Source organism: Typopeltis vanoorti, chromosome 18, assembly GCF_054136105.1.
Source record: "Typopeltis vanoorti isolate ZY-2024b chromosome 18, IOZ_Tvanoo_1.0, whole genome shotgun sequence".
Taxonomy (NCBI): Eukaryota; Metazoa; Arthropoda; class Arachnida; order Uropygi; family Thelyphonidae; genus Typopeltis; species Typopeltis vanoorti.
Window position 1 is genome coordinate 50,892,330 of NC_143566.1, and position 25,004 is coordinate 50,917,333.

General features: G+C 36.5%; 2 protein-coding genes across 2 annotated transcripts in view; one reads left to right on the top strand and one right to left on the bottom strand.

Annotated features, from left to right (window-relative positions):
* Positions 1 to 10,966, bottom strand: part of LOC150096664 (uncharacterized) — a 111,663-nt gene extending 100,697 nt beyond the window's left edge. Inside the window, exon 1 of the mRNA XM_090408289.1 lies at positions 10,776 to 10,966. Within this exon, the coding sequence (XP_090264415.1) occupies positions 10,776 to 10,858 (83 nt within the window). The 5' untranslated portion in view covers positions 10,859 to 10,966. The remainder of the gene's footprint in view (positions 1 to 10,775) is intronic.
* Positions 10,967 to 11,388: 422 nt separating this feature from the next.
* The window catches only part of Spt5 (Transcription elongation factor subunit Spt5), a 428,434-nt gene continuing 414,818 nt past the window's right edge, over positions 11,389 to 25,004 (top strand). Inside the window, 2 exon segments of the mRNA XM_090408290.1 lie at positions 11,389 to 11,462; positions 24,382 to 24,455. Coding sequence (XP_090264416.1) covers positions 24,390 to 24,455 — 66 coding nt within the window. The 5' untranslated portion in view covers positions 11,389 to 11,462; positions 24,382 to 24,389.

Below are 25,004 nucleotides of genomic sequence, written 5' to 3' on the forward strand. Positions count from 1 at the left end.
TACTCTGGACAGCATCATTCGAAAATTTGACATGAAAGATGGAATAAACATTGATGGTGAAATATTAATATCCTATTATTTGCCGATGATGTGGTATTAATATCTCACTCACCCAAACTCTTAGAATCAATGCTGAATGGCATAAGCCAAAACTGCCAAAAAATTGGATTGGAAATACACCTGTACAAAACAAGATGGATGAAAAACATATACTGTCAAGATCATACAATCACTTTAGAATCTCACACCATTGAAAAAGTTGAAGAATACATCTACCGCAGCCAGTCCATAAAAATGAATAATGATATAACAAATGAAATAGCAAGGAGAAAAAGAGCTGCTTGGATAGCCTTCAACAAAATAAAATCAACAATTATCAACCAAAACATAGATATAGAAATAAGAGCCCATCTTTTCAATAGTCACTCTTACCAGCATTAACTTATGGCAGTGAACACAACTTTAAAAGAAGAACAAACCTAAATAACAACTCAACGTGCAATAGAAAGAAGAATGTGCAATATAAACAAAATAGACCATGTAAGACACACAGAAATCAGAAAGAAGTCTGGACTCACGGATATAATAAAAGATCTACAACAGCAAAAGAAGATGGGCAGGACATCTCGCCAGAATGAGAGACAACAGATGGACAGTCAGAGTTACAAACTGGGATCCGAGAGATACCAAAAGGAAACCTGGAAGACCAACCTTAAGGTGGGAAGACCCAATGATTAAGAAAGTTGGAAGAAAATGGAGAAGAAAGGCCCAAGATAGGAATAGCTGGACTCTTTAAGACCTGCAATCATGGAGAAATCCTGACTGAAATCACAGGTCCATCAAGGTAATGAATTAGCATCATCTAAATTTACATACTTAGTAGAGTCTATAACCATGTAAACACATAAAAATTTACTGAAATTATAAGAAACTGTTATTTGAAAACATTCACAAAATTAGAATAATTTTTAATATGGTTCAAAATATCAGAATTTTCCCAATTGGTTTTGAGAAGAGCATAGAAATAGCATATATTTTAGTAGCTGTGAAACTGACTTGTGGGTGAGGAATCGTTTGCACGTGGATTTCAATTAATCATTTGCTAAACATGAGCTGAATGACATAATGGAAGCTAAGAAGTTTTGTATGGTGTCTCTACACAAAGAAGGCTAAACTCAACAGTTTATAGCTAAGGAATTGAAATGTTCTCAAGCAAGCGTGAGTAGAGTATTGAGACAGTATTCTAATAACAGGAGTTTTCAAAATAATTGCTGCAATAGTGGTCAAAAGGTAACAACTACAACAAAAGGCGAGAAGAGATTGAAGAATATCGTTAAGAAAAACTGCTTCCAAAGGGCAAGATATTTTCACAGGAGATGGAAAGAACTAGGTATGAATGTGTCTAAATTTACGATGTTGAGAAGACTACAAATTGGGTTTTAAATCACATGTGCCTAAGATGAAGCCACTTATGACTTCCAAGCAAAAGCAAGAAGCATTTGATAAAGAATGTATGAAACGGTCACTGAAATTTACAACCTCTGTCATGGTATGATATTGTATGACCACAGAGAGTCCAGGTAGGCTGTGTATGGTGATTCCCTTTTTCAGCAAGATTCAGCTCTTCTTGTCACACTTCCAAGACCACTACTAGATGGTTCAAAGAAAGGCAAATCAATGCAATTCCTTGGCCAGCAAACTCACCAGATTTGAACCTCATTGAGAATTTGTGAGGAATTATGAAGAAACGTCTTCAAGAAGTTGCCCCCAAGAGACAAAAATTAACTTGTCACTAGTCTGCAGCCTATATGGGCATGTTTTGATAAAAAGAGACTGTGAACTGCTAGTAAATAATACAGCCAACCATTTATGAATGGTCATAAAAGTTAAAGGGGATGCAACAAAGTACTAATTACCATGTTTCCCTTTGACCGTAATTTTTGCATTATTCTAATATTTTGAACCACATTAAAATTTCTCATTTTGTGAATGTTTTCAAATAACAGTTTTCTTATAATTTCCATTACATTTTCATGTGTTTACATGGTTATATAATCTACGAAGTATGTAGATTTAGATTATGCTAATTCATATTTGGTACTAATTATTTTCTATGCAATAAATTAGAATTGCAAATCATTCAATGTATTTTCTTTGATTATTCCAATTTTTTGATTTGGAGTGTACCACTTTCATTTCAAATAAACCCATCAACAGGTTTTTTTCTTTCTTCTTGACCACCTCTCCACATATGGTGATGTGCTATAGATTTTGCAACCCCCTCGTGTGTATAGGATGTGTGTGAATTGTCTTGTCAGTGTCCTCATCACAGGAGCAATGCACCACCATCCTTTTCACGTACTCATTAATAAATGAGGAAACCTCATAGTTATTCCCTGTAACTATATCTTGATGAGTAGGTAAGCACTGAACTTCATTTCCCCTTTTAGAATGACATGATTGGCTACACAATATTTTACTAACATTCACAGGTATAAAAGCCTATTTTATATGTGATAAAATAGATTCTCTCAAAAGTGTCAGACTTTTGTTTTTAATGCCTCAGATCCATTAATAACTTCTGCATTTAACACTTTCAGGCATTGTATTCCACTTGCAAACCACTCTCCATGCAAAGAACATGTTCTTACCCTCAACCTCCTAATACTCATTGCTAGTAGAACAAGAGACTTCCAGGGGCAGGCTCTTGTTCTACTCATCTTCGTGTACTCTATAAAAAATTTCCTCCATATTAATCTGGTAATAATCTCTTGCCAATTGTAGATCATATCCTCTCTCCTATTCACAAAACCCTGGATGTTGCATTCCCTCAATCAATACACCTGACACTGACACACTAAACCTCTTCTGCAGGAGATATCCTCAACCCTCTAAAAATCAGGGAATACCTTATACAAGAGAACCATAACCTCTTTGATTCTGCATGTTAAGAGCCTCCTCATCACTGCTATAAGCCACTGATGTTCTTACATTTTTAGCAATATGACCTCTTAAACTTCAAGTATGACCAGTCCACCTTCATTTCTAGATATCTCATCTCTTCCACCTCATTCAAAATTCTTTATTAACTAGATATATTCTGCATCTCCACTTTACCTGAGATCGTCCTGCCTGCAAAGCCACAACATATGCTCTGCTTGTCAGAGTTCTTCCCAACTTTGGATCATTGGCAAACAGCTGCATGTCAAAATATCAACATTAAAAAAAAAACAAAGTTACATTTGGATACCTTTCAATAAATCTAACATTCTGAGAATATTATCCCCCCCCCCATTATATTTGTGTACAGTTTATTGAAAACGTTTGTTCATCTACTATGTGATATACAAAGCTAGTTTGTTTAAACTTTGCTTTTTTTAATGAATACAACATCAGCAGCAGTAACGTAACTTTTAGTAACAACTACCATTCTTCAAACTCTGATAAATACTCAGACCTCTTCACATTCCTGTCCACAAAACTCGACCATCTGCAATCAAGCCCTCCAAAACAGTGGGACCATCTTCCTAGGCAACCCCAAAGTCCATAATTCTGACTCCCCTTTTCCACCACCACTTACCAAGCTGGATGAGAGATGGAAATCTTTACCATAAGTAATGACCTATTGTAAATCGTTCGTCTACCTACACAAATTCATGACAACTCTCTTCACTCATCCAATCCTTTGGATCTCTTTTTAACCAGTTTTCCCACCAAATACACCACAGATGTCACCCTTCCTCTTGGCAACTGAGATCACAATCTTGTTCAAGTTTCCTCTCTCTCACAAAACACCTTTCCTCAAGCCACTCCAGACCTTGCATCCTTTGACACTACAAAAAGCACTAAATGGGATGACCTCTGGAACTTCTACTCCTTTCTATGGTCAGATTACTGCTTCAGCTCATTCAACCATAACACCTGCTCTGAACAAGTTATAGAAATCATCCTCATCAGCATGAAGGCTTTTCTCTTCCAATCTACTCAGAATCCTTATCCATTTTTCCAAACCCTGGTTCAGCAGAAAGTGTATCAGAACAGTTGAAGAAACTGCAGGTGACTTGCAGAAGGCTGTTGGACACAACCTCTGCTCATCTGTACTTCCACCTCTCTCTGAGAATCCTGATGACATCACTATTACTTAACCAAAAGATAAAGCTGACCACCTAGCATCTCTCTTTCCACAAACTCCTGCACTGATGACCAAGGAAAATCATCGCCTACAATACCAGAATCCAAGCACTATATGCCCCTTGTAGTTTTTTGACAAAAAAACCCATCAGAAAATTGCTAAACTACTAGCGTCCTGGTCCTGACTGCATCTCTCCATTTGTTCTGAAACGTGCTTCAGAGCTAAACCCTTTCTGCAGTCTCTACAATCTATTATACATAGTTAGTACTTATCCCTATGTGTGGAAACAATCTCATATCCATCCAATTCTAAAAAAGGAAGTAGACGTCTAAGTAGTGAGGTAATTGCAGTTGGTTGAAGGTACTGTCATACCTTCAATCAACTGCAATTACCTCACTCACTCCCAAACAATGGAGAAAGTCATCCATATCCAACTTCTCCACTATATACAGGGCCATCAGCAACCACTAATAAAGATTCCACCACACAAGATCCACTGCTAAACAAACTATTATTCTTCAGTCCACCTGCCACCCTCTGTAATTGGGTTGCTGTCTTCTCTCTTCATCACCAATGCAGGAGTACCTCAGGGCTCTGTCCTAACCCTTTTCTCATGTGCATAAATGGTCTACACTCACTCACCACCAATCCTATCCATAGCTTTGCAGAAGACAGTACTCTACATTCATCCTACTAATTTGACAAGCAATGCACACAGACATCCCAAGCATCAGCATAAGTACAAATAGTGCCTTAAACACTGATCTACATACTATCTTTCAATGGTGCAAGGACAATCTGGTCACGTTCAATGCCACCAAAATGCAATCTTGCCTCTTCTCTTATCCTCAGTAATACAAAAATCACCCAACAGGATCAGATCTCTCTCTGCTTGGACTAACATTCACCTCCAGCCACTCCTGGTACAAACATCTCAAATCACTAGCTTCCTCAGTATCTAAAAACTAGGCATTCTCTTTCATTCAAAATGCTATTTTATACCCAACCAACTCTTAACAATATACAAATCCAAATTAAACCAGGCTCACAATACTGCTCACATGTTTGATGTGAAGCACCTAAAACTTCTCTAAAAATTCTTGATGCTGTCTGGAGTAATTCAGCTCACAGACAATCTCTCTCTTAAAGATACACGTCAATCTTTATCTCTGAGAAGCAGTGTTTCAGCTCTGCATCTATTCTACAGGTACTTAAATGGTCACTGCTCCACTGAACTGGCAAGCATCATTCCTCTATTTTCTGTTGCACCTGTTAATACTAGAGGAACAGCTGTCCAGAACCCCTTTACTGTGCAAACACACTGAACCTGCTTCTCTTTTATTCCAACTATCTCTGTCCTCTGGAGCAGCCTTCCAAACAGCTATAATCTGCAACTTTTCAAAAAAAAGTTGGTTGATTAACTTCTGACTTCTCACATGCATCCCAGATATGGCACTGATGTACTCATAGGTCCTTTGACCTCTTTTGTATGGTATCAATATGGGGGAGGGGGAATATCAACTGGGTCTTGTTAAATAAGCATTTATTTAATATTTATTTAATGTCCAATTTATATCATTCTCCATGTAATTATGAGAAATTACATGTAGAATGATATAAATCATATTTTCTTCAGATATGTTCTTGTCATCAAGCAGACAAGTATTCTATCTTGTGGTCTCTCTCTCTATTTTCCTTTGTGACTAAGTGACCAGTTTCCTCTGGTTGTTCACTGTCATGGTGGATAGTAACTTATCAGATATCTTGATAAATGACAGGATACCTGGGTGGGCCTTCAGTACTTTCACTCACATTCTTCCTCCTAAAATAATATTTTTTCTTCTTGACCTCAAATCTCATCCAGATTTCCTGATAGCAGCATACTTCATTCAAGAAACCCTTAGTGATCAAAATAATTCAAGCTACAAGATCTATAACCAATGGCTTAAAACATTGATGTCCTCATAATTCTCGAGTAGCGAAGATAAACTAGCAAATTTCTATGCTATCAAAATGCAATCCTGTAATATTTCTTAGAAGAAATATGTTGCTTCACCCCCCCCCCCACCCTTATATTTGAGGAAGTGATCTATTACTGGTCAAGATTCAGAATTTTCTTCTTGGGTCAACTTCCACATCTAGCTTATCCTACCACAATCATATCACACCCATAACCTGCTCAACCCTGTGTTGTGGGGGGAATGATGCAAATTGTTCCCTTTGATAGAAAAGATCAAGGTTTTAATTCTTATGTAACAGTTTTAAGGACTTTTTCAACTGAGAATAAGGCCAATATAAAGGTGACAGCACCAACTTAAAAAAAAGCCAGAGAACATAGTTTAATTGGCAGACCATGTGGAAAACACCTTTTATCATAATAAAAAGTTTACAAAATTGGCTGTAATAACAGGTTATCCAGCATAATGTGTTTTAGAATGTGAAGTAATTGTCAAAAATAGTCCTAAAGTGAAAATTGTAATATGGTTATATTCGCTACAATGCATCAAGGTTTTATGATTTTTAAATGGGATTTTAACTTAAATATCACAAAATGCAAGTTCAGAATATTTCAAATATATTTCAGAATCTGAAATATTTGAAAATGCTGGCTCAATTATTTAGTGTGCAGAAAGTAATGTTAAGTATTATTAAACTATTATAGTGGGACTGAGTTGGAAAGGGTAAAATGTTTTCTATATAATTTAATTCTTTGTTAAATACATAACCAGTGGCTCTGAAAATTTCCTCACATGGAGAATAAGCTATAGTTACTAGTGTTTCACTCACAGCAACAGCTTTACAACATGATTTTTTTAAAAAAAAAATAATTTATATATTTTACTATTCTGGAGTAAAGGGAGAGGGGATAAGACCCATCATTCCCACGTACGAATGTTTTCCTTAACGTAAACAGTTTTACTACTAGCACTACTTGTTTACTCTTCCTTTGTGATCCATTGGCTATATCTCCCAAGAAAACGTCAAGGAATTCTAGGCAAAATAGCGATTGTGTTTTTCTAGAAGCAAAAGCTTTAACTAATAACCAAAAATAGCATTCAAATTGGCATATTATTCCCAGCAATTATTTTCGTTACTATATAGAAAATATTTTTAATTATCGCAGTTTCGATATTTCGCGTATTTGTAATGCAACTCAGGAATATATTAGTAGTTAATAAGTCACTTTAATCTCAAAACTGCGATAATTAAAAATATTTTCTATATAGTAACGAAAATAATTGCTGGGAATAATATGCCAATTTGAATGCTATTTTTGGTTATTGTCATTATTTACCATAATGACAATTTAGCCAACAATCATTTGGTAAATATTTAATTAACATTTAAGAACTGAAATGTTTATTTAAAAAAAAAAACGTGTGATAGGATCGGCATTTGTGAAATTACAACTGCAGCGACAACCACACACGTTTTTCCAGCATGTTTCGTTCAGAAAACATGCTATTTTTAATTACCCTTACGAAAATTTACCGAGCACAGAACATGAGACGAGTATACGACTACTTCACATCAAGTATATTTTACACGCGGAAATCTAAAAGAGGAATTAATCACTGAAAGGAAGGGAAAGAGAGAGAAAGGAGGGAGGAACCCACGTTTTATACTATCACATACTCAAATGGAATGCTGTAACATTTATGAAATTGAAATTTTCATGAGGCACAACTCAATACACAACTTGCCCCGTATTACCATAACACCTGTCAGTTTTAGTCAAACTGGCGCGAAATCCATTTCAAAAGCTTTTCTGATACTGGTTCGAGAGTTTTTACAAGTCTACCGGAAACTAATGTACTTTGTTTAATGAATTACAAAAATAAATAAAATAATAAAGACATTATTAGCAAAGATGTTCTCTCCGTGGCAAAAGTAAATCGGAAGCTGTTTTCCTGATTCTCAAAAAATAGCCGTTCTAAGACAGTGCGAAAGGAAAAAAAAAACTCATTAAATATCAGGGAGAGGGGAAAAAAAAGTTAAACCATCACAATTGTCATACCGATTTTGAAACGCTCGTGTAATACACATAAAAATTCTCGAACGTTAATTATATTCGTGAATTAGGTATGTTAAAATGAATCTACAGTACCATGCATCGGTACAGTAAGCGATACCTTTATACCAAAGAGGAGTAAAAATATTTTTACATTATTATTTTATATTATTTCATGAATTAGCAAGTTCTGTATTATACACGACAATTTTTTATGAAGCCTCATCATTCCCCCCCCCCACACACACACACACTGCAAATGGCCTTAGAAGTGGAAATGGAACTATTACGTATCAGTGAACTGGAGGATAATCTAGCCAGTTCAACGGAAACGATATATTAACCACGTGACATACGTTGCGTGGACAACAAACAATACGAGTCATATATATGCGTGTGCGCATATATATATATTCATGTTTTTTTGACTGACTGAAACCGAGTAAATATAACTGACGATCGTATATATATATTATGCAGATAAGGGCTGAAGACATTTTATTCTTTCTTCATTATTATTATTATAGAATTGGCGTTATTTGTATACTGAATTACATAACTTTCGAAATTCAATCTTTATGGTGAAAACAAACAAAACAAAATAAAAAATGCGGGGTTTGTGTTAAATCAAGCGCCACAGGAAAAATGTGTATTATTGCAACAACGTTCTTTGTTATACAGGGAATTTATTTGCTCTGGGAAATATAAAAAGAGGGGGAATTTGTTGTTCGTCTCTGTAAAATAACTCTTTAGGAAAGATTTCGTTACAATTTTTCGCTTATCACTATAAACAAACTAATAATTTGGTGTATGTATGCACCCCCCCAACCAATTTTTAAATAATATTCAATCCTTGATGAGTCCTGACTCCAGGAGGTATTTGTAATAACAATTAAATCGCATAATTAATTCGTTTTTTTTTTAAGGAATCGCAACCACGAAATTGTTACTTTGTCCACAAACTAATAATTTCGTACTATTTTATTCATATTAAGATAATATCAAGCATTAATAACGAATTTTTGTACAAGTCAACATATTATTTTACAAAATCACAAGCACGGATGTACTTTTATTCCTGCACACACGTATAATTTATTACTGTCCCCCCCCCCACAAATTTTTTTTTTTTTAAAAAAAGCTTCTTGGTTCTACCGATACTTGACGATCTAGACAGCATGTAAAACAAATTCTTTGGGCATTCGCATCACGATCTACATCATCCAAGTGGATCTATCTCTCCAAAACAAGATTTAACTCATATCATCGCTGTGATTTGGTTTGGAATCTTATCGATACATATATGCGTAACGGATACGCTTCAAGCATCTACGTGTATAATGTCCAATAATCTTTTTTTTTTTTTTGTTGTTGTTTGTTTAAAACGTACATTCAAGAGAATCCTTCCAGGAAATTTTATTCGGATATGACGCGTTAAAATACTGCAACAAAAATGTCGCATGTTACATACAAGTCTGCAGTGAATCGAAAAAAAAATTATAACGCTTGTTACTATTATTTATTTCATTATTATAATTTTTTATTACTGTGAATGTTATATTTGCTTTAGCTTTTGTGATAGTAATCAGCTTATATTAAAAAAAATTGTCGAATACAAATACTTAATACTATATTTGGGTGAAAGTATAGTCTAACGCAGTTACTGAACAGTAAGAGAAATATAACAATAAGTATATATATATACACATTAAAAAGAAGGGGAAAAAAAAGCACGTGCACAGAACCCATTTCCATGAAGAGCGTAAGGTTACTGTTCACGTTATATGATAAACCCACGTATCTCCACGCGATTGCCCAGGCAGTTGCAAGAATATTTTAGGAGCGCATGCACCAATGGCGCTGAAAGTGTTGTACGGGGTTGCCTCACTTGGAACACGAGCCGTAACAGATTTCCAATAAGGAAATAAACTATTCATAATAATATTTAGTTAACCACTAATAAAATCGCAAATACTAGTCAGATTAACATAATGCAACAGTCGTTTTACTCCACAAGATAACTTAAAATATGATGCACCTTGAAATGCATCTAAAAATTAATCAGAGAAAGTTTACTTCGCTAACAACTTTATATATATAATATATGACAAACTGCACAAGCAAAACATAAAATGTTTCAATGGTAGCCATTTAGTTTGAAAAAAAAAAAAACTTCAATGGAGAAACAATTAAAGTCGCGCCATTAATTGCCAAAGAAACAATGGAAAGAACATATCGCTTCTCAAAGGATGGGTTACACCGCCACCATCTAAATTTAGGAAAAGGAAGCGAAACGAAAGAGCACCTCCGCCATGACACTGCAATGATGCATTAGAACGACAAGGGCGATCATGATTCTCGTTCACACTAGGAACAACATGTTACACTTGGCATGCAGGAGACTAACAAAGATACCACTAAACTTTGCTTTTGATATTTATATATATATATAACGCGCGACTGTCAATCAGTTAATATTTTAATCTACTCATTTTTCCCCCCCCACTCCTATTAGCAGATGTTACCTTTTCATGTACATTTAGGCTTATTCCCTGAAAATAATATATGCTAAAACCACAAAAGTGAAATTTTAAAAGGGCACGTTGGCCCGATGATGTTTGAATACTCGACCTTTCTTTTTCTCCAATCTGTGTGTCTTTGTTTACCTCACCGATCAAAGGTGGGGCTTTGGCAAACACACTTTCAAGGGCCATTAGCGCGAGTTTCGCATGTAAGACGTCAAAAAGATGAGGTCTAATCTTTAGTGGCGTTTCAGAATGTAGAAATAATAAAATTTGTTACGATTATGTCCAATATCCTGCTCCAACACAACTTCACATACTCTCATTCAGTCCACTTTTAACTGCAATGGCGCAGTGTTGAATACGGTAATGACGTCACATCGCTGACCTGGCATTTGGGGTATGTGGAAAAGATATGTTAATTATAACGTATGAAAAAAACAGTTGAAATTTAATAAAAAAAATTGTGGTAGAGATAAAATATTTACTAGAATGCTCTGATATCATTAAAATTAATTTATTTTGCAAGACTAAAATATCAAATAAAATGACGTAATATTTATACATGTAAGTTCCCACTGTATCTCTCAGCTCATTTTTTTCCAAAAAGAATTACACTTTTCTTGTAAATAATAAAAAACACTAGATAATAAAAATTTGTAGGAATTTACTCTAAGAAATACGAAACTGCAGGAACACATATGTCGCCGTGACATGATTGTGATTGGAAACTATCATGTTTTTGATTAACTGAATTTATCCATGTTGTGTGTAATCTTATCTTGGCTAAAATAAGGTAAATCAGTGTATTGGGAATATTCTCCTTCTTTTTCATTAATTGTGATTGAAAGTACTGCAGAATAAAGTTTTTTTTTTTTTTCCACTTATGAGCTAGTAGCTTGGCAGTATATATTTAATTAGAAGTATTGGTGACAATATGTTTTAGCAGATGTGTGATATTATCGTTTTGGGTTACTGACGTACTGCTATTACTCTATTGAAATATGTATGCGTAATATTGTTTCAATAACCTAGTTGCGTTTTATAGTAGGTGCAGGAGATGTTGAAGGCGTAAGCTACTGAAAAAAGACAAAAAATCAATTTGCACTAGTGTTTATAGTAGATAGATACACTGAATAGAATGTTGTAGATTTTAGACCAGTGGATGAAAGATTATGCACAGTAGGAATCAGAACATTTTTTCATTTATGGGTTATAAATGTTCATGAACCATTAAAAGAAAAAAGTATGGCAAAAAGGGATTCAATTCTGTAAAATGGCGAGGTTGTATATGATCAAATGACATAAAAATAGTTATTGGAGATTTCATTGCAAAAGTTGCACAGGAAGATAAGAATAAAGGAAAAATTGGAAAACATGGTATACATCCCGCATAATGATAATGAGGAGAAACTAATAGATTTTAATGTAACAATATAATTATATTCTCCACACATTTTCCTCATAAAGACATCCATAGACGAACATGGATATCCCAAGATTATTATTATTATATGGACAACTCTATGGAGTCTGAAGACTCATTGTAGACCCAAACTATTCACACAGTATCTATCATACCTCTCCTTTAGTCCATTAACAAAGTCTCATAACTGACTCTGGCAACCCATTTCATTCTTTCATCACTCTTATTCTAACCATACTCTTATTCAGTTTCTAGGGATGACCTCTTTAAGAAATATTTTCCTTGCATCAGTTCTATAAAATCCTTTAAGTAATTTAAATTTTCTATCATATCTTCGAATTTTTGTGTAACAACCTACTTCTGCAACTCATACCTCAATCTGTCCTCATAGGGAGCATTCCATAGACCATTCACCTCTGGATCCTCTCCACTATTTCCTCATCTCCAAGAAACCTAGGTGACCAGATCTGAGTACAGTAATCCAGATGCAGATGCATCAATCCTTATAAAGAGGAATAACTTATGTTAGTGTGTTCTTCAGTAGCCAAGAAATACTGTGAGCTACCTTGGCAACCTTACCAATATACCTTCTAAACTTCATCTTCTGTCTACTAATATTCCCAAATTCCTAGCTTCATCATTTCCTGGAGTACAGTTCCATCAGTGTAATAGTAGTACACATCATGTAATCTATTTATCCTAGAATTCATAACTTTACATTTCTCCACATTAAACTGATATCCATTACCTTTTGTTCATGCAGACAGCCTGTTTAAATCATCTTAAAAGCTTTCCACTTTGCCTTAATTAACTATTACTCTATCCAATTTTGCATTATCAGCAAGCAACTGAGTATATTCCTTCAGATTATTTCTTATATCATTTATGTACAAATTAAACAGTAGTGGTCCAATCACAGAACCTTGCAGCATACCACAATTCACCTGCTTTCTCCTGAATTCTGCTCCTCCAAATATCACTTTTTGGTGTCAGTCTATCAGCCACCTTCACATCCATATAACCAGTGTCATATCCTTCCCTGTTCTAATTTGTATAACAAAGTTCCATGTGGTATTCTGTCAAATGCCTTTGCAAAATCCAGCAGAATTATCATATAATCATTTGCTTTATTCAACTTAGCTGTCATTCTAGTATAAAAAGTTGGTAAATTTCTAAGGCATGATGACCTTCACAATGCCATGCTCCCCCTCATTTAGTATAATATATTCTTATCCACCTTAATTTGTTCTTTGACAAACTTTTCCAGCATTTTTACCAACACTCCAGATACTGATTGGTCTATAATTTTCTGCTGCAGTCTTAGAACCCTCCCTTATTCAAAGAAATGATTTTGCCCTCTCACCCCGTTCCCTTGGGACTATACCAGAGCTGAGGCTTAAAATGCCTAGTTAGAGGTATTGCGAGTTGCCTTGCATATTCTTGTAAAATGTGAGCTAATAGCTCATCTAATTTCATGGCAGAATTTACATTCAAATTCTGCAATATCCTAAGAACCTCCAATTCAACCACCATTGTTCCCACATCAGTCCTTATCACATATGTCACAGCAGTAACCTCCCTTGGATAATATGCACTTGTAAAGTTATCACAGGAACTCAAGTATTTTATCTGCTCCTGTTACCAAAGATATTCTTTAATAGTTATTATTTGTTTTCCTTGCTACATAATAACAATAATACAACTCTTTGGGATTTTCCATGGCCTGATTGTCTAGTCTTTTCTCATAATCTGATTTTGCCTTTCTTATCATGCTGGTCACCTTGTACCGCTCATGAGTTTGCTGGTCTCTTTTCTCCTCATAATACCCTCCACAACATTTTCTTTCTTCGTAGCTCCTGTTTAATGAAAGTACTCTTTCATCTAACTTCTATCTATAAACAACAAATTACATGATAACCACAGTAATTAACTTTAATGAAATTAATTACTGTTAATTACTGTGGTTATCGTGTAATTTGTTGTTTATAGTCATGCCACAGATACCTTTTAAAGATTAACTTCTACCTAATTAACCCTCCTGACCTTGGGTATGGAGTCTAGTTTTGCTTCCTCCAGGTGCCCCTTAACTATCTCTCATGCATTACTAATATTCTTCTCTTGCAGCTTTTAATGCTATGGCACGGCTTCAAGTATCCCCCTAAGCTTGTTATAATCACTTGTTTTGTAGTTCCACATATACACCTCTTCTTGGCAGAATATTTCCCATGGTTTGCAACCTCCCAAGTCAAGACTGCATGACCACTCTGCCTAATTGGAGGCAACATTTCTCTTCTGATCGTGTCACTAAATCCAACACTTTCATATCCCAAGTCACCTCCAAAACATGCTGCCTGAAGTAATTATCTCTCAGTAGGTATATAAATTCCATTTTTCTGCCATGTGATCTTTCATGGAAGAAATGTAAAGTTATTTAATAGTTACTCAACCAGCACTCATACAAATTTATTGATGCACATCATTTACACCATCCCTGGAACCCCCCCCCCCAGCCTATACCAGCAACCAACTATATATATTTTGTCTTATTGACCTCAGTCTCACTAGGCTGCCTCAAAAGAACTGCTATTCTCTCATGTGTCCCCTATTCTTTTTGATTGCAATTCTGCTAATCATCAACATTACCCCTCCACCCATCATATCTTCTTTATCTTCCCTGAAAATACTAAACCAATTTACAACTAAACCAATTTTCAAACAAAATTTACATTCTGTTTCTGTAACTACATCATCTATTGGTAGTTGTCTCACTAATGACTAACTTTTGATGAGGTTGGACTAACCAATGCAAAAACTCTAGAATATTTAAATCCTAGAGTTTCTTCTGCAGAAAAAATCTAGGATCTAGAAGAAGAAGAATCTGTAGAGCCACCATCAAGGCAAGACTTTAGTGATATAGTATAGTCATTTAGGAACAAATTCACAGGAATAGAAAAAAATTATTGCAGAGCATTTGAAAGCAAGATGAACGGAACTAGAAGACAAAATATACAAATTTATTTTAACTACCTGGAAAAAAGAGGAAATGCCAGAAGAATGATGAAGGTTTCTAATCTGTCTGATATGTAAAAAGAATGACAAAACAGTTTGTGAAAATTATAGAGGTATTTCTCTGTTATGTACAACATATAAAATATTTGTAGAATATTTTTCCACTTGCTTAGAAATTAAACTCACCCAGAAATTATAATCAGTATAATCCTTTCATCAAGTGTAACCAAACTAAGTTTGCTTTTATCTTCATGGGAAATACATGGTTTCTGCATTAATTCAATGTTGGTATCTCTTCTTAATCTGGCTCCCATTGATGAGACCTCAATAAACATCAACCCCGGTCTAGATAGTGACCCTTCCTATAATGTATCACAGTATATATATATATTTACAGAGTAATTGACTCGGTTAAATGACATGTTTGAAATTATTAACTGACTTAAACATTGAGAAAAAAATACAAGAGATTTAGTAAGGTTTCACTACTAGTTTCATCGGAAATGCCGACTTCGTCAGGTGAATTTAGTACTATGGAGAAAACGTAAAAATATATTGTACTTTAGACAAAACAGAGTTTAGAACAAGTAGTAGTTGTTTGAAATTGAGTCTGAGTGTTAGTTCTGGCATGAAGCACTGTGCATGTGAATGATATCATGAGTGCACCAAAACTGGATTACAGCACTATGTGAATTGGGCAGACTGTAACTGAAATTGCTGTTTAGATGAGCAGGGTCAAGAGCTATTTCTTTGGATTCCAAGATATGGCTTTCTAATTCATTGGAGCATTTATGGATGTTTGAAGTTGAGTTCCACTCTATTTGATGTTGTTGTCCTTCAACATTCTTACAACTGCAGAAATAAATGTGCTCTAAAAGGGGCTTAATTTCGTCCCTTCACCTAGATCTATTCCTAAAGAACTTTTTCTTATGAAAATAGAAAAGCTGCCTCTAATCTACCAACACAGAATGCAAACCTACTTATGATAGAAACTATATTTGCAATCAACAACAGTAGACCTCCCACTGACAACATCTCCTCTTCGGAGAGAAAAGCTATTCATCAACTGCAGAGTAATAAAGATATCATTTTGCCAGCTGACAAAGGGAGCGCCACTGTCATCCTGAATAGATCTGATTATCGCCTCAAGATATGTGAATTATTAGATTGTAATACTTATTCTGAACTTCAAAGAGACCCCACGAGAGAACTATATAACCGGACAAATAATGTAAAATCCACCTGAGAATTACCTAGAAATATCCTATCGCTCTGCTCTCTTCATTCACTTATTGCCCGTTTATATGGCTTTCCGAAGATCCACAAAGAAAAATCCGAAGATCCATTAGTTGAAAGCATTGACTCCCCTACATATCGCGTGAAATATCTTGCTTCCTCCTCAAAACATCTCACAGGAAAATCCTTTTCATATATTAAAAACTCGGCTGATATTGTTTCGAAGATAAAGAACATCCAACTTAACAAAGCAGACAGAATGGTAAGCTTCGACATAGTCTCACTGTCCACCAACGTTCCAACCCAGGAAATCCTTAGTCTTTTAAAATAACAAGTTATCTAAAAAGATTAGATTTTTGCCTTACTTGTGCATTGTGTAGATTCAGACTACTTCTTATTTGAAGACAAGATCTACAAAACAGAACAGCGGTTTGGCAATGGGTAGCCCGTTGTCTCCATTGCTAGCCAATGTTTTTCTGGAAGATTTTGAGGAAAAGGCCATTTCCTCAGCAACACTGAAACCCAAAATCTGGCTACATTACATGGACGACATTTTCCTAATTTGGGAGCACGGCCCAGAAAATGTACAAACTTTTCTGTATCATTTAAACAATTTTCATCAAAATATAAACTTCACATCCAAACCAGAAGTTAATGTTGTAGCTTTTCTAGATATAAAACTTACTAGAACAAAGGATGGTCTCAAGATTTCTATCTTTAGAAAGCCAACACACACTGATAGATACCTACATGCTTCGTCTCACCACTACACCCCTCAGAAATTAGGAATTATTTCCACACTAGCTCATCGGGTGGGATCCTTGTTGTCAGAAGAAGAGGAACTTCAACAAGAACTTAGTTACTTCAAAAGGACTTTCTTAAATAACGGTTATTCTCCTAAAAATATCTATAATCGTCTTAGTGTATGTAATCAACATAGTAATGAAGATAACTCAAACCCAACAGCCTACTTCTCCTTACTGTATATAAGTTCTCTTTCTCCTAAACTAGCGAAAATCCTGAAGAAATTTAATATTAAAACATATTTCTCCACCTTTCCAAAACTTTGATCTTATCTCAGTCAACCTAAAGTAAAACACAACCTTCTTCAGTTCCCAGGAGTATACAAAATTATTTGCAGTTGTGGCAAACCATATTATGGCCAGTCAGAAAAGTCCATCTCTCTCTCTCTCTCTCTCTCTCTCTTCACCTAGAAGAACACCAACGTAACATTTCTTATAACAGAGTCCGTGCTAATGTCCTATCCAGCCAAGTTTTATTCTCGGCCAATACCAATGTTGAAGGTTGACAACATAAAATAGACTGGAACTCAACTTCAAACATCCATAAATGCTTTGATGAATTAGAGAGATTTATCTTGGAATCCAAAGAAATAGCTCTTGACCCTGCTCATCTAAACAGCAATTTCAGTTACAGTCTGCCCAATTCACATAGTGCTGCAATCCAGTTTTGGTGCACTCATGATATCATTCACATGCACAGTGCTTCATGCCAGAACTAACACTCAGACTCAATTTCAAACAACTACTACTTGTTCTAAACTCTGTTTTGTCTAAAGTACAATATATTTTTACGTTTTCTCCATAGTACTAAATTCACCTGACGAAGTCGGCATTTCCGATGAAACTAGTAGTGAAACCTTATTAAATCTCTTGTAAATCTCAGTGTTTAAGTCAGTTAATAATTTTAAACATATATATATATATATATATATATATATATGTATACAGGGTGATCAAAATTGAAGTATCCCTGTTTAAGGCCTTGTGGAGCACTACCCAGTGATCCAAATGCTGTAAGACTTTGCAGAAATACATTGTGAAATACAGTGAGAAAAATAATAGTTGCAAAATTCATCCCCAAGGGGTGTTGTATGATGTGCTGAATGTAGATGTAGTAATTTTTTTCTGTGTGTGTGGATATAAGGAGAAAAGCAACACTAGCATAAATAGCACATCTTTATTCACTTCCATTATGCATTTATGAGCTGTACTGTTTAATGCTGCTCTTCCCAGTATGCCACGAATTGCATCTTTTGCACAGTATGTTCAATGCCAGAATAGGACTGATGTTGCACACATGTTGTGCTTTGCTGGCTTTCATCAGGTGAACAAGGCAGCCATGCAGTGGGAAGCACATGGCTGATCGCTCTGGCTTCCATGAAATGTTCTTGAAGAACCTCCTGTATGGGTTGACCAATGTGTGCAGAGGGCCCCCCTCCCATCCTCCATGAAAATGACTGAATCCATGCACTGCTGTAACTGTGGCACAACAAATTGTTTATCACTGGCCTTCTTTGCCAAGTGATTAGTGTATCTGCTCTCCAGCCAAGAGGCTGCAGGTTCGAATCCTGCCATGGGCATGGATGTTTGTGATTGTCTCTGGAAATAATAGTGGTGGTGGTGGATGATAGATGGCGTTGGTGTAGTTGTGGTTAGTTGTAGTTGCTGAGTGGTGGAGACAGAGAGCTGTAGAGTAGGTGTCCTCTCTCGATGAGTCTGTGGACTCTTTGGAGGTGTCTTGTAATAATAATAATAGCATTGTGATACCTCTTGGCAGTTACACAGGGCCTGACTGGTGAATGTCCTCAAAAGAATTGTTCAGTGATAAATGAAACTACAAACCTGCACCAGGCAGTAATTTTGGGTGAAAGCAAAGGAATTTGTTGGATTGCATGCAGGTTTTGCATAGCCCATGCCTGGAAATTGTGGGTATTCACAGCCCCATTCATGTGAAGGTGAGCCTTATCTTCCCCACAAAATCATCCATGCCACGCAGTGTCCAACTTCAGTTGACTTTCAAAGTCCTGTGGGTCCAACTCTTGTGTCAGGGTTATCTCGAATGGGTAGAAATGCAGAATTTTCCAGGCAGTTGTGTACGACATATCGTTATGCTTGTTGTATCAAGGCACATCGTTGTGCCTTGATACAGCAAGGCACATGTACTGCAGCAACCAATGCTGTTATTCATGGGCTGCTCCACTGGCAGTAGCAGCTTCATTCGCTTGTTGTGAACTGATTGGTTTGCAACCTCTGCCAAGTCTAACTGCTAACAATCCTGTTTCTTCAAAACGACTAATCATTTGTCACAGAGCACGTGGAGATAGTGGAGTTCATCAACATTTGTTCAGGTGATGAAATTCACAGAGTGCAGCAACAGCATTGCAATTGTTTAGGTATATACAGCTTCATGAGTCAAGCACATTTGGGCAAGATTAGTGCCACCATTGTGGATAATATCCCACATCCATCTTTTTAAACCCTCCTGGCACCTGCTGAGTTGTGTGATATGCAAATTCCATGCATTTGGTGTTTACGATGCCCCTGGTGGTGAATTTTGAAACTTTTTTCTTCAGATATTGTTTCCTGCATGATGCACAGTATATTCCTGCAAAGTTTTGCAGCATTTGGATCACTGGGTGATGCTCCAGAAAGTATCCCTTAAACAGGAATACTTAATTTTGATCATCCTGTATGTATGTATAAAAATTAAAAAAAAATTAATAGCCTATTTTTTTTACCTACTGCAGGGTGAAGGCCTTCCCATTACAGGAGGTTTTGGGTCTATTACTCCCATGATGACCCAGTCCATATTGGGAGAAGATAATCACAAACATCCATGCCTACATGGGATTCGAACCCGCATCCTCTTGGATACGCTAACCACTTGGCCAACCAGGCCAGCTCTAAGTATGTATATGTAGCAATGAATGGAAACAGATCAGAATTGTTCCACTTCATAAAGGGGATGGTAAGACTAAGGCTTCGAATTATAGACCAATCTGCTTGCCTGGAGTTCTTAAGGTTGAGAGGCAAGTGAGAACCAGGATTCAGAACTGGGTTGACACCAGTAGATTTCTCTTTGATGGGCAGCATGGATTTGTTAATGGAAGATTGTGCTTTAGTAATCTACTTATTATAACAAAATGCATTGGACAAGGGGGATGCATACATAGTAGTAGTATATTTAGATTTTTACAGGCCTCAAAAAGCCTTTGATATTATTTAATTTAAGGGATATTACATCCCATATTGTTTCATAGCCGAATAAGAAACTCAAAGAGTTTCATGCCGAATATAGAAACTATATAAAGTTCGGCGAGTCCAAGCGTGAGCAAATACCTGGATAGTCCATATGGTAGTACAACATGGGGCAACTCATAGTAAGGGTGGAGCAAGCTCCGAGCACTGTTCTTGGTATTGAAGCCTTTGGCTCATCATATAATTAGGCCTTTGATAGATTGCCACATGACAAGTTTGTAAGTAAATTGGAACAATTGGGTTTGGGTGATAGATTATTGGATTGGACATTGGCTATCTAATAGGTACCAGTTAGTTGTGCATGGGGTGGCGATATTCCAGAAGAGGAAAGTCACTAGTAGTGTACCTCAAGGACCTGTTTTAGGGCCATTGCAATTTAACCTTTAAGCTGACTAAATTATGAGGAGTAGAACAGTTGTTGTAGCCTTGCAAGAGGACTTGAATAGACTGGGTGATTGGGGTTACCAGTGTAGCAAAAGCAAAATGTAGGTTTTAAAATTTGAGAAGCTAAGATGTCGGATGCAGAGTATAAGATTGGCAGGAATATCTTAGAGAAGATATTCCTGTCAAAGAGGAGCTGGTAGGTCATTCCACCTCCTATATCAAAAACAAAGTCTGGCTTTGATACGTTGACGATGTTTTCGCGATCTGGTCTCATGGCCGCCAGACACTAGACACATTCCTTAGCCACCTAAACAAACAACACAAATGTATACAGTTCACAATTGAGATTGAAAAACATAACACACTGCCGTTTCTATATACACTTGTCACACGTCTTCTCTCAGGCAATCTTTCCCTCACAGTTTACCGGAAACTGACACATACTGGCCAATATATACACATAAACTCCTACCACCATCCAACACAAAAACTAGGTGTCATCAATACCCTAAAAAACAGGGCTCTGAAGATCTGCTCCAGTGAACAGGCACTGACAAACGAATTTAAAGTGATCAGCAATACTTTTCAAAAAAATGGATACAGCCAAAACACTATTAACAAAATTCTCTACAAGACCTCAATAAAAAATGAAGACAAACCAGACTACAGTAAAACTATAACCATTCCCTACATTAAAGGGACATCAGACAAAATAAACAGAGTACTACAAAAATACAACCTCAAAGCCACTTTTAAACCTCCTGCAAAATTAAAAAGCTTACTCAACTCATCCAAAGACTCATTCCTTCCGCTGGCCCACCCTGGAGTATACCGTATTCATTGCACCTGTAACATACCATATATAGGAGAAACAGGATGCACAATTCCGATCAGACAAAAAGAACATAAACGACACATCTGATATAATAATTATGGTGAAGCTGGCCTTTCTGATCATGCCCTGAACACCTTACATAGAATTGACTAGAAAAGCACTAGTTGTCTACATACCAAAACATGGTATGAATGCAAATTTAAGGAAGCTTGTGAGATCATTATCAACAACTCCAATCTAAAAAATAACGATGGTCTAAAAATCCCATACATATGGAAGGCATATATTCGTCCCACGAATCCTTCCCCTCTAAGAACAACTATAAACAGGACTGTAGAAAATCCAGGATCCTAAATCTAAAATAACTTTAATACTAAAAAAATAGGACATCACTGTTAAAGAAAAAAATCTATAAGAAAGAATGTTTATTTATGTTGTAATTTATAATTTTTTTTTTTTTTTTAAATCAAAAATAACAATTGTAATAATAGAAATAGGACATCACTGTTACTGGAAGGAAAAACCATCTGTAAGCAAGAATGTTTATTCATTTAATCATAAATTAAATCTAGCTTGATGTAATTTTTTTTTTTTTCCACTAGAGGTCATGCCAGTGAGTAGCATGTGATCAAATCAGGGTTTCTCTAGCTTACGGTTTGAAATGTAACGCAGCTTGTCTTGTTTATTTATGTATTCTCCAGATGATGATCTTGATATGAAGATCGAAACGTCGGGATAATAAAACGAGTTATTTTAATATGGTTGTAGAATCCATAATTTCAAAAGGGAATGCTGATCACCGTGTAACACTAAAAGAAAGGATAATACTATGATTCCATTGTACAAGATGTTGATCAGACTGCACATGCATTACTGTGCACAGATTTAATTGCCTGGTTTCCAGAGACAATCCACTAAGTTTGTTTTGGATCTGTAGAATATTAAGTATGAGAATATTATTATTACTACGCGACACCTCCAGGGAGTCCAGAGACTCATCGAGGGAAGGAACCTACTCTCCATCACTCAATCCAGCCGCAACCACCAACACCATCATCATCTACATCGATGCCATCTACCCCACCACCACTAGTATTTTCACAGATAATCACAAACATCCATGCCCACAGCGGGATTCGAACCTGCAACCTTTTGGCTGGAGAGCAGATATGCTAACCACTCGGTCAACCAGGCCGGCAATAGATTGAGAGAATGATGCAAAATTGCAGAGTCCTGTGGATAGGAGAAGGAAAGGGGGGGACATGATTGAGACATGTGAGTTCGTAAGGGAGTAATTACCAGAATAATGTGGATGAAATTTTTCATAGAACAAGAGACCACCCTGGAAGCTGTTTTGTGTGGAGAATTGTGGGTGATTAGAATGTATTGCCTGAAAGTGTAGCAAGTGCAGAGACAGTGAATGAATTTAATCACACTGTATGCGATGAGCTGTATTGTGTGTGTGTGTGTGTGTGTGTGTGTGTGTGTGTGTGTGTGTGTGTGTGTGTGTGTGTGTGTGTATTGCTAGAGTGGGACCTGAAACTGCCTGTGATGAGTCTCATGACTCCATGGAGGTCTGATGATGATGATAATATTCCCTTCTGAAAGGAAGTGTGCTTTGTATTATGGGATACTAAGCCATTCGAACCTGCAATTGAACTAAGGGATTTGAACCTGCAACCTTTTGGCTGCAGAGTGGATATGCTAACCACTCGGTCAACCAGGCCGGCAATAGATTGAGAGAATGATGCAAAATTGCAGAGTCCTGTGGATAGGAGAAGGAAAGGGGGGGGGACATGATTGAGACATGTAAGTTCGTAAGGGAGTAATTACCAGAATAATGTGGGTGATTAGAATGTATTGCCTGAAAGTGTAGCAAGTGCAGAGACAGTGAATGAATTTAATCACACTGTATGCGATGAGCTGTATTGTGTGTGTGTGTGTGTGTGTGTGTGTGTGTGTGTGTGTGTGTGTGTGTGTGTGTGTGTGTGTGTGTGTATTGCTAGAGTGGGACCTGAAACTGCCTGTGATGAGTCTCATGACTCCATGGAGGGATAATATTCCCTTCTGAAAGGAAGTGTGCTTTGTATTATGGGATACTAAGCCATTCGAACCTGCAATTGAACTAAGGGATTTGAACCTGCAACCTTTTGGCTGCAGAGTGGATATGCTAACCACTTGGTCAACCAGGCCGGCAATAGATTGAGAGAATGATGCAAAATTGCAGAGTCCTGTGGATAGGAGAAGGAAAGGGGGGGGGACATGATTGAGACATGTAAGTTCGTAAGGGAGTAATTACCAGAATAATGTGGGTGATTAGAATGTATTGCCTGAAAGTGTAGCAAGTGCAGAGACAGTGAATGAATTTAATCACACTGTATGCGATGAGCTGTATTGTGTGTGTGTGTGTGTGTGTTGCTAGAGTGGGACCTGAAACTGCCTGTGATGAGTCTCATGACTCCATGGAGGTCCGATAATGATAATAATATACCCTTCTGAAAGGAAGTGTACTTTATATTATGGGATACTAAGCCAGTTGGTGTAAACTCATCAGCTTCTATATACAAGTAGCCTAGTCATAAAGATATTCAGGTGCAAATTTTGTTTTCTTACACTGGGATAATGGATTAAACATCTGTACATGCTAATTAATGTCTGTCGACTTTTTTAAATGATAAATTATATTAATTATAATTTAAAATCTTAAACTTCAGTATAATATCTTCTAAAACATTTTTTTTCCCCTTCTTAATTTGAATTTCAGAAATAAGGATGTCTGATAGTGAGGGAAGTAATTTCTCAGATAATGAAAGTGAAAAAAGCTTTGCAGAAAGTGAGGTAGGTAAATTGTTCCTTGGTTGTTGAATACAGTAGTGATTTTATTATTATTATTATTATTATTGTTGTTGTTCTGGGAAACTCCAAGGAGTCGACAGACTCATCGAGGGAGGCCCTAACATCATGTCAAGAACAACTATTCAACATTCACACAGTATCTATCATACCTTGCCTTGAACTCATTCACGGTTGTAGCACCCACAACAGACTCTGGAAGCTTATTCCACTCATTTACCACTCTCCAAGTAAAGAACCTAGCTCTAACACCCTTGTCAACCACGCTCTTGCCCAGCTTCCATGTATGGCCCCTTGTCCTACCACCACCAGTCCTATTCTCAAAAATATCTTCTGGATTAATCTTATAAAAACCCTTCAGTAATTTGAATGTCTCAATCATATCACCCCTCCTTCGCCTATCGTCCAATTTCTGCAACCCACAAATCTTCAACCTATTCTCATAAGGTTCATTCCACAGACCTGCTATCATCTTGGTCACTCGTCTCTGGACCCTCTCCACTTCCTCCCCATCACGAAGAAACCCTGGTGCCC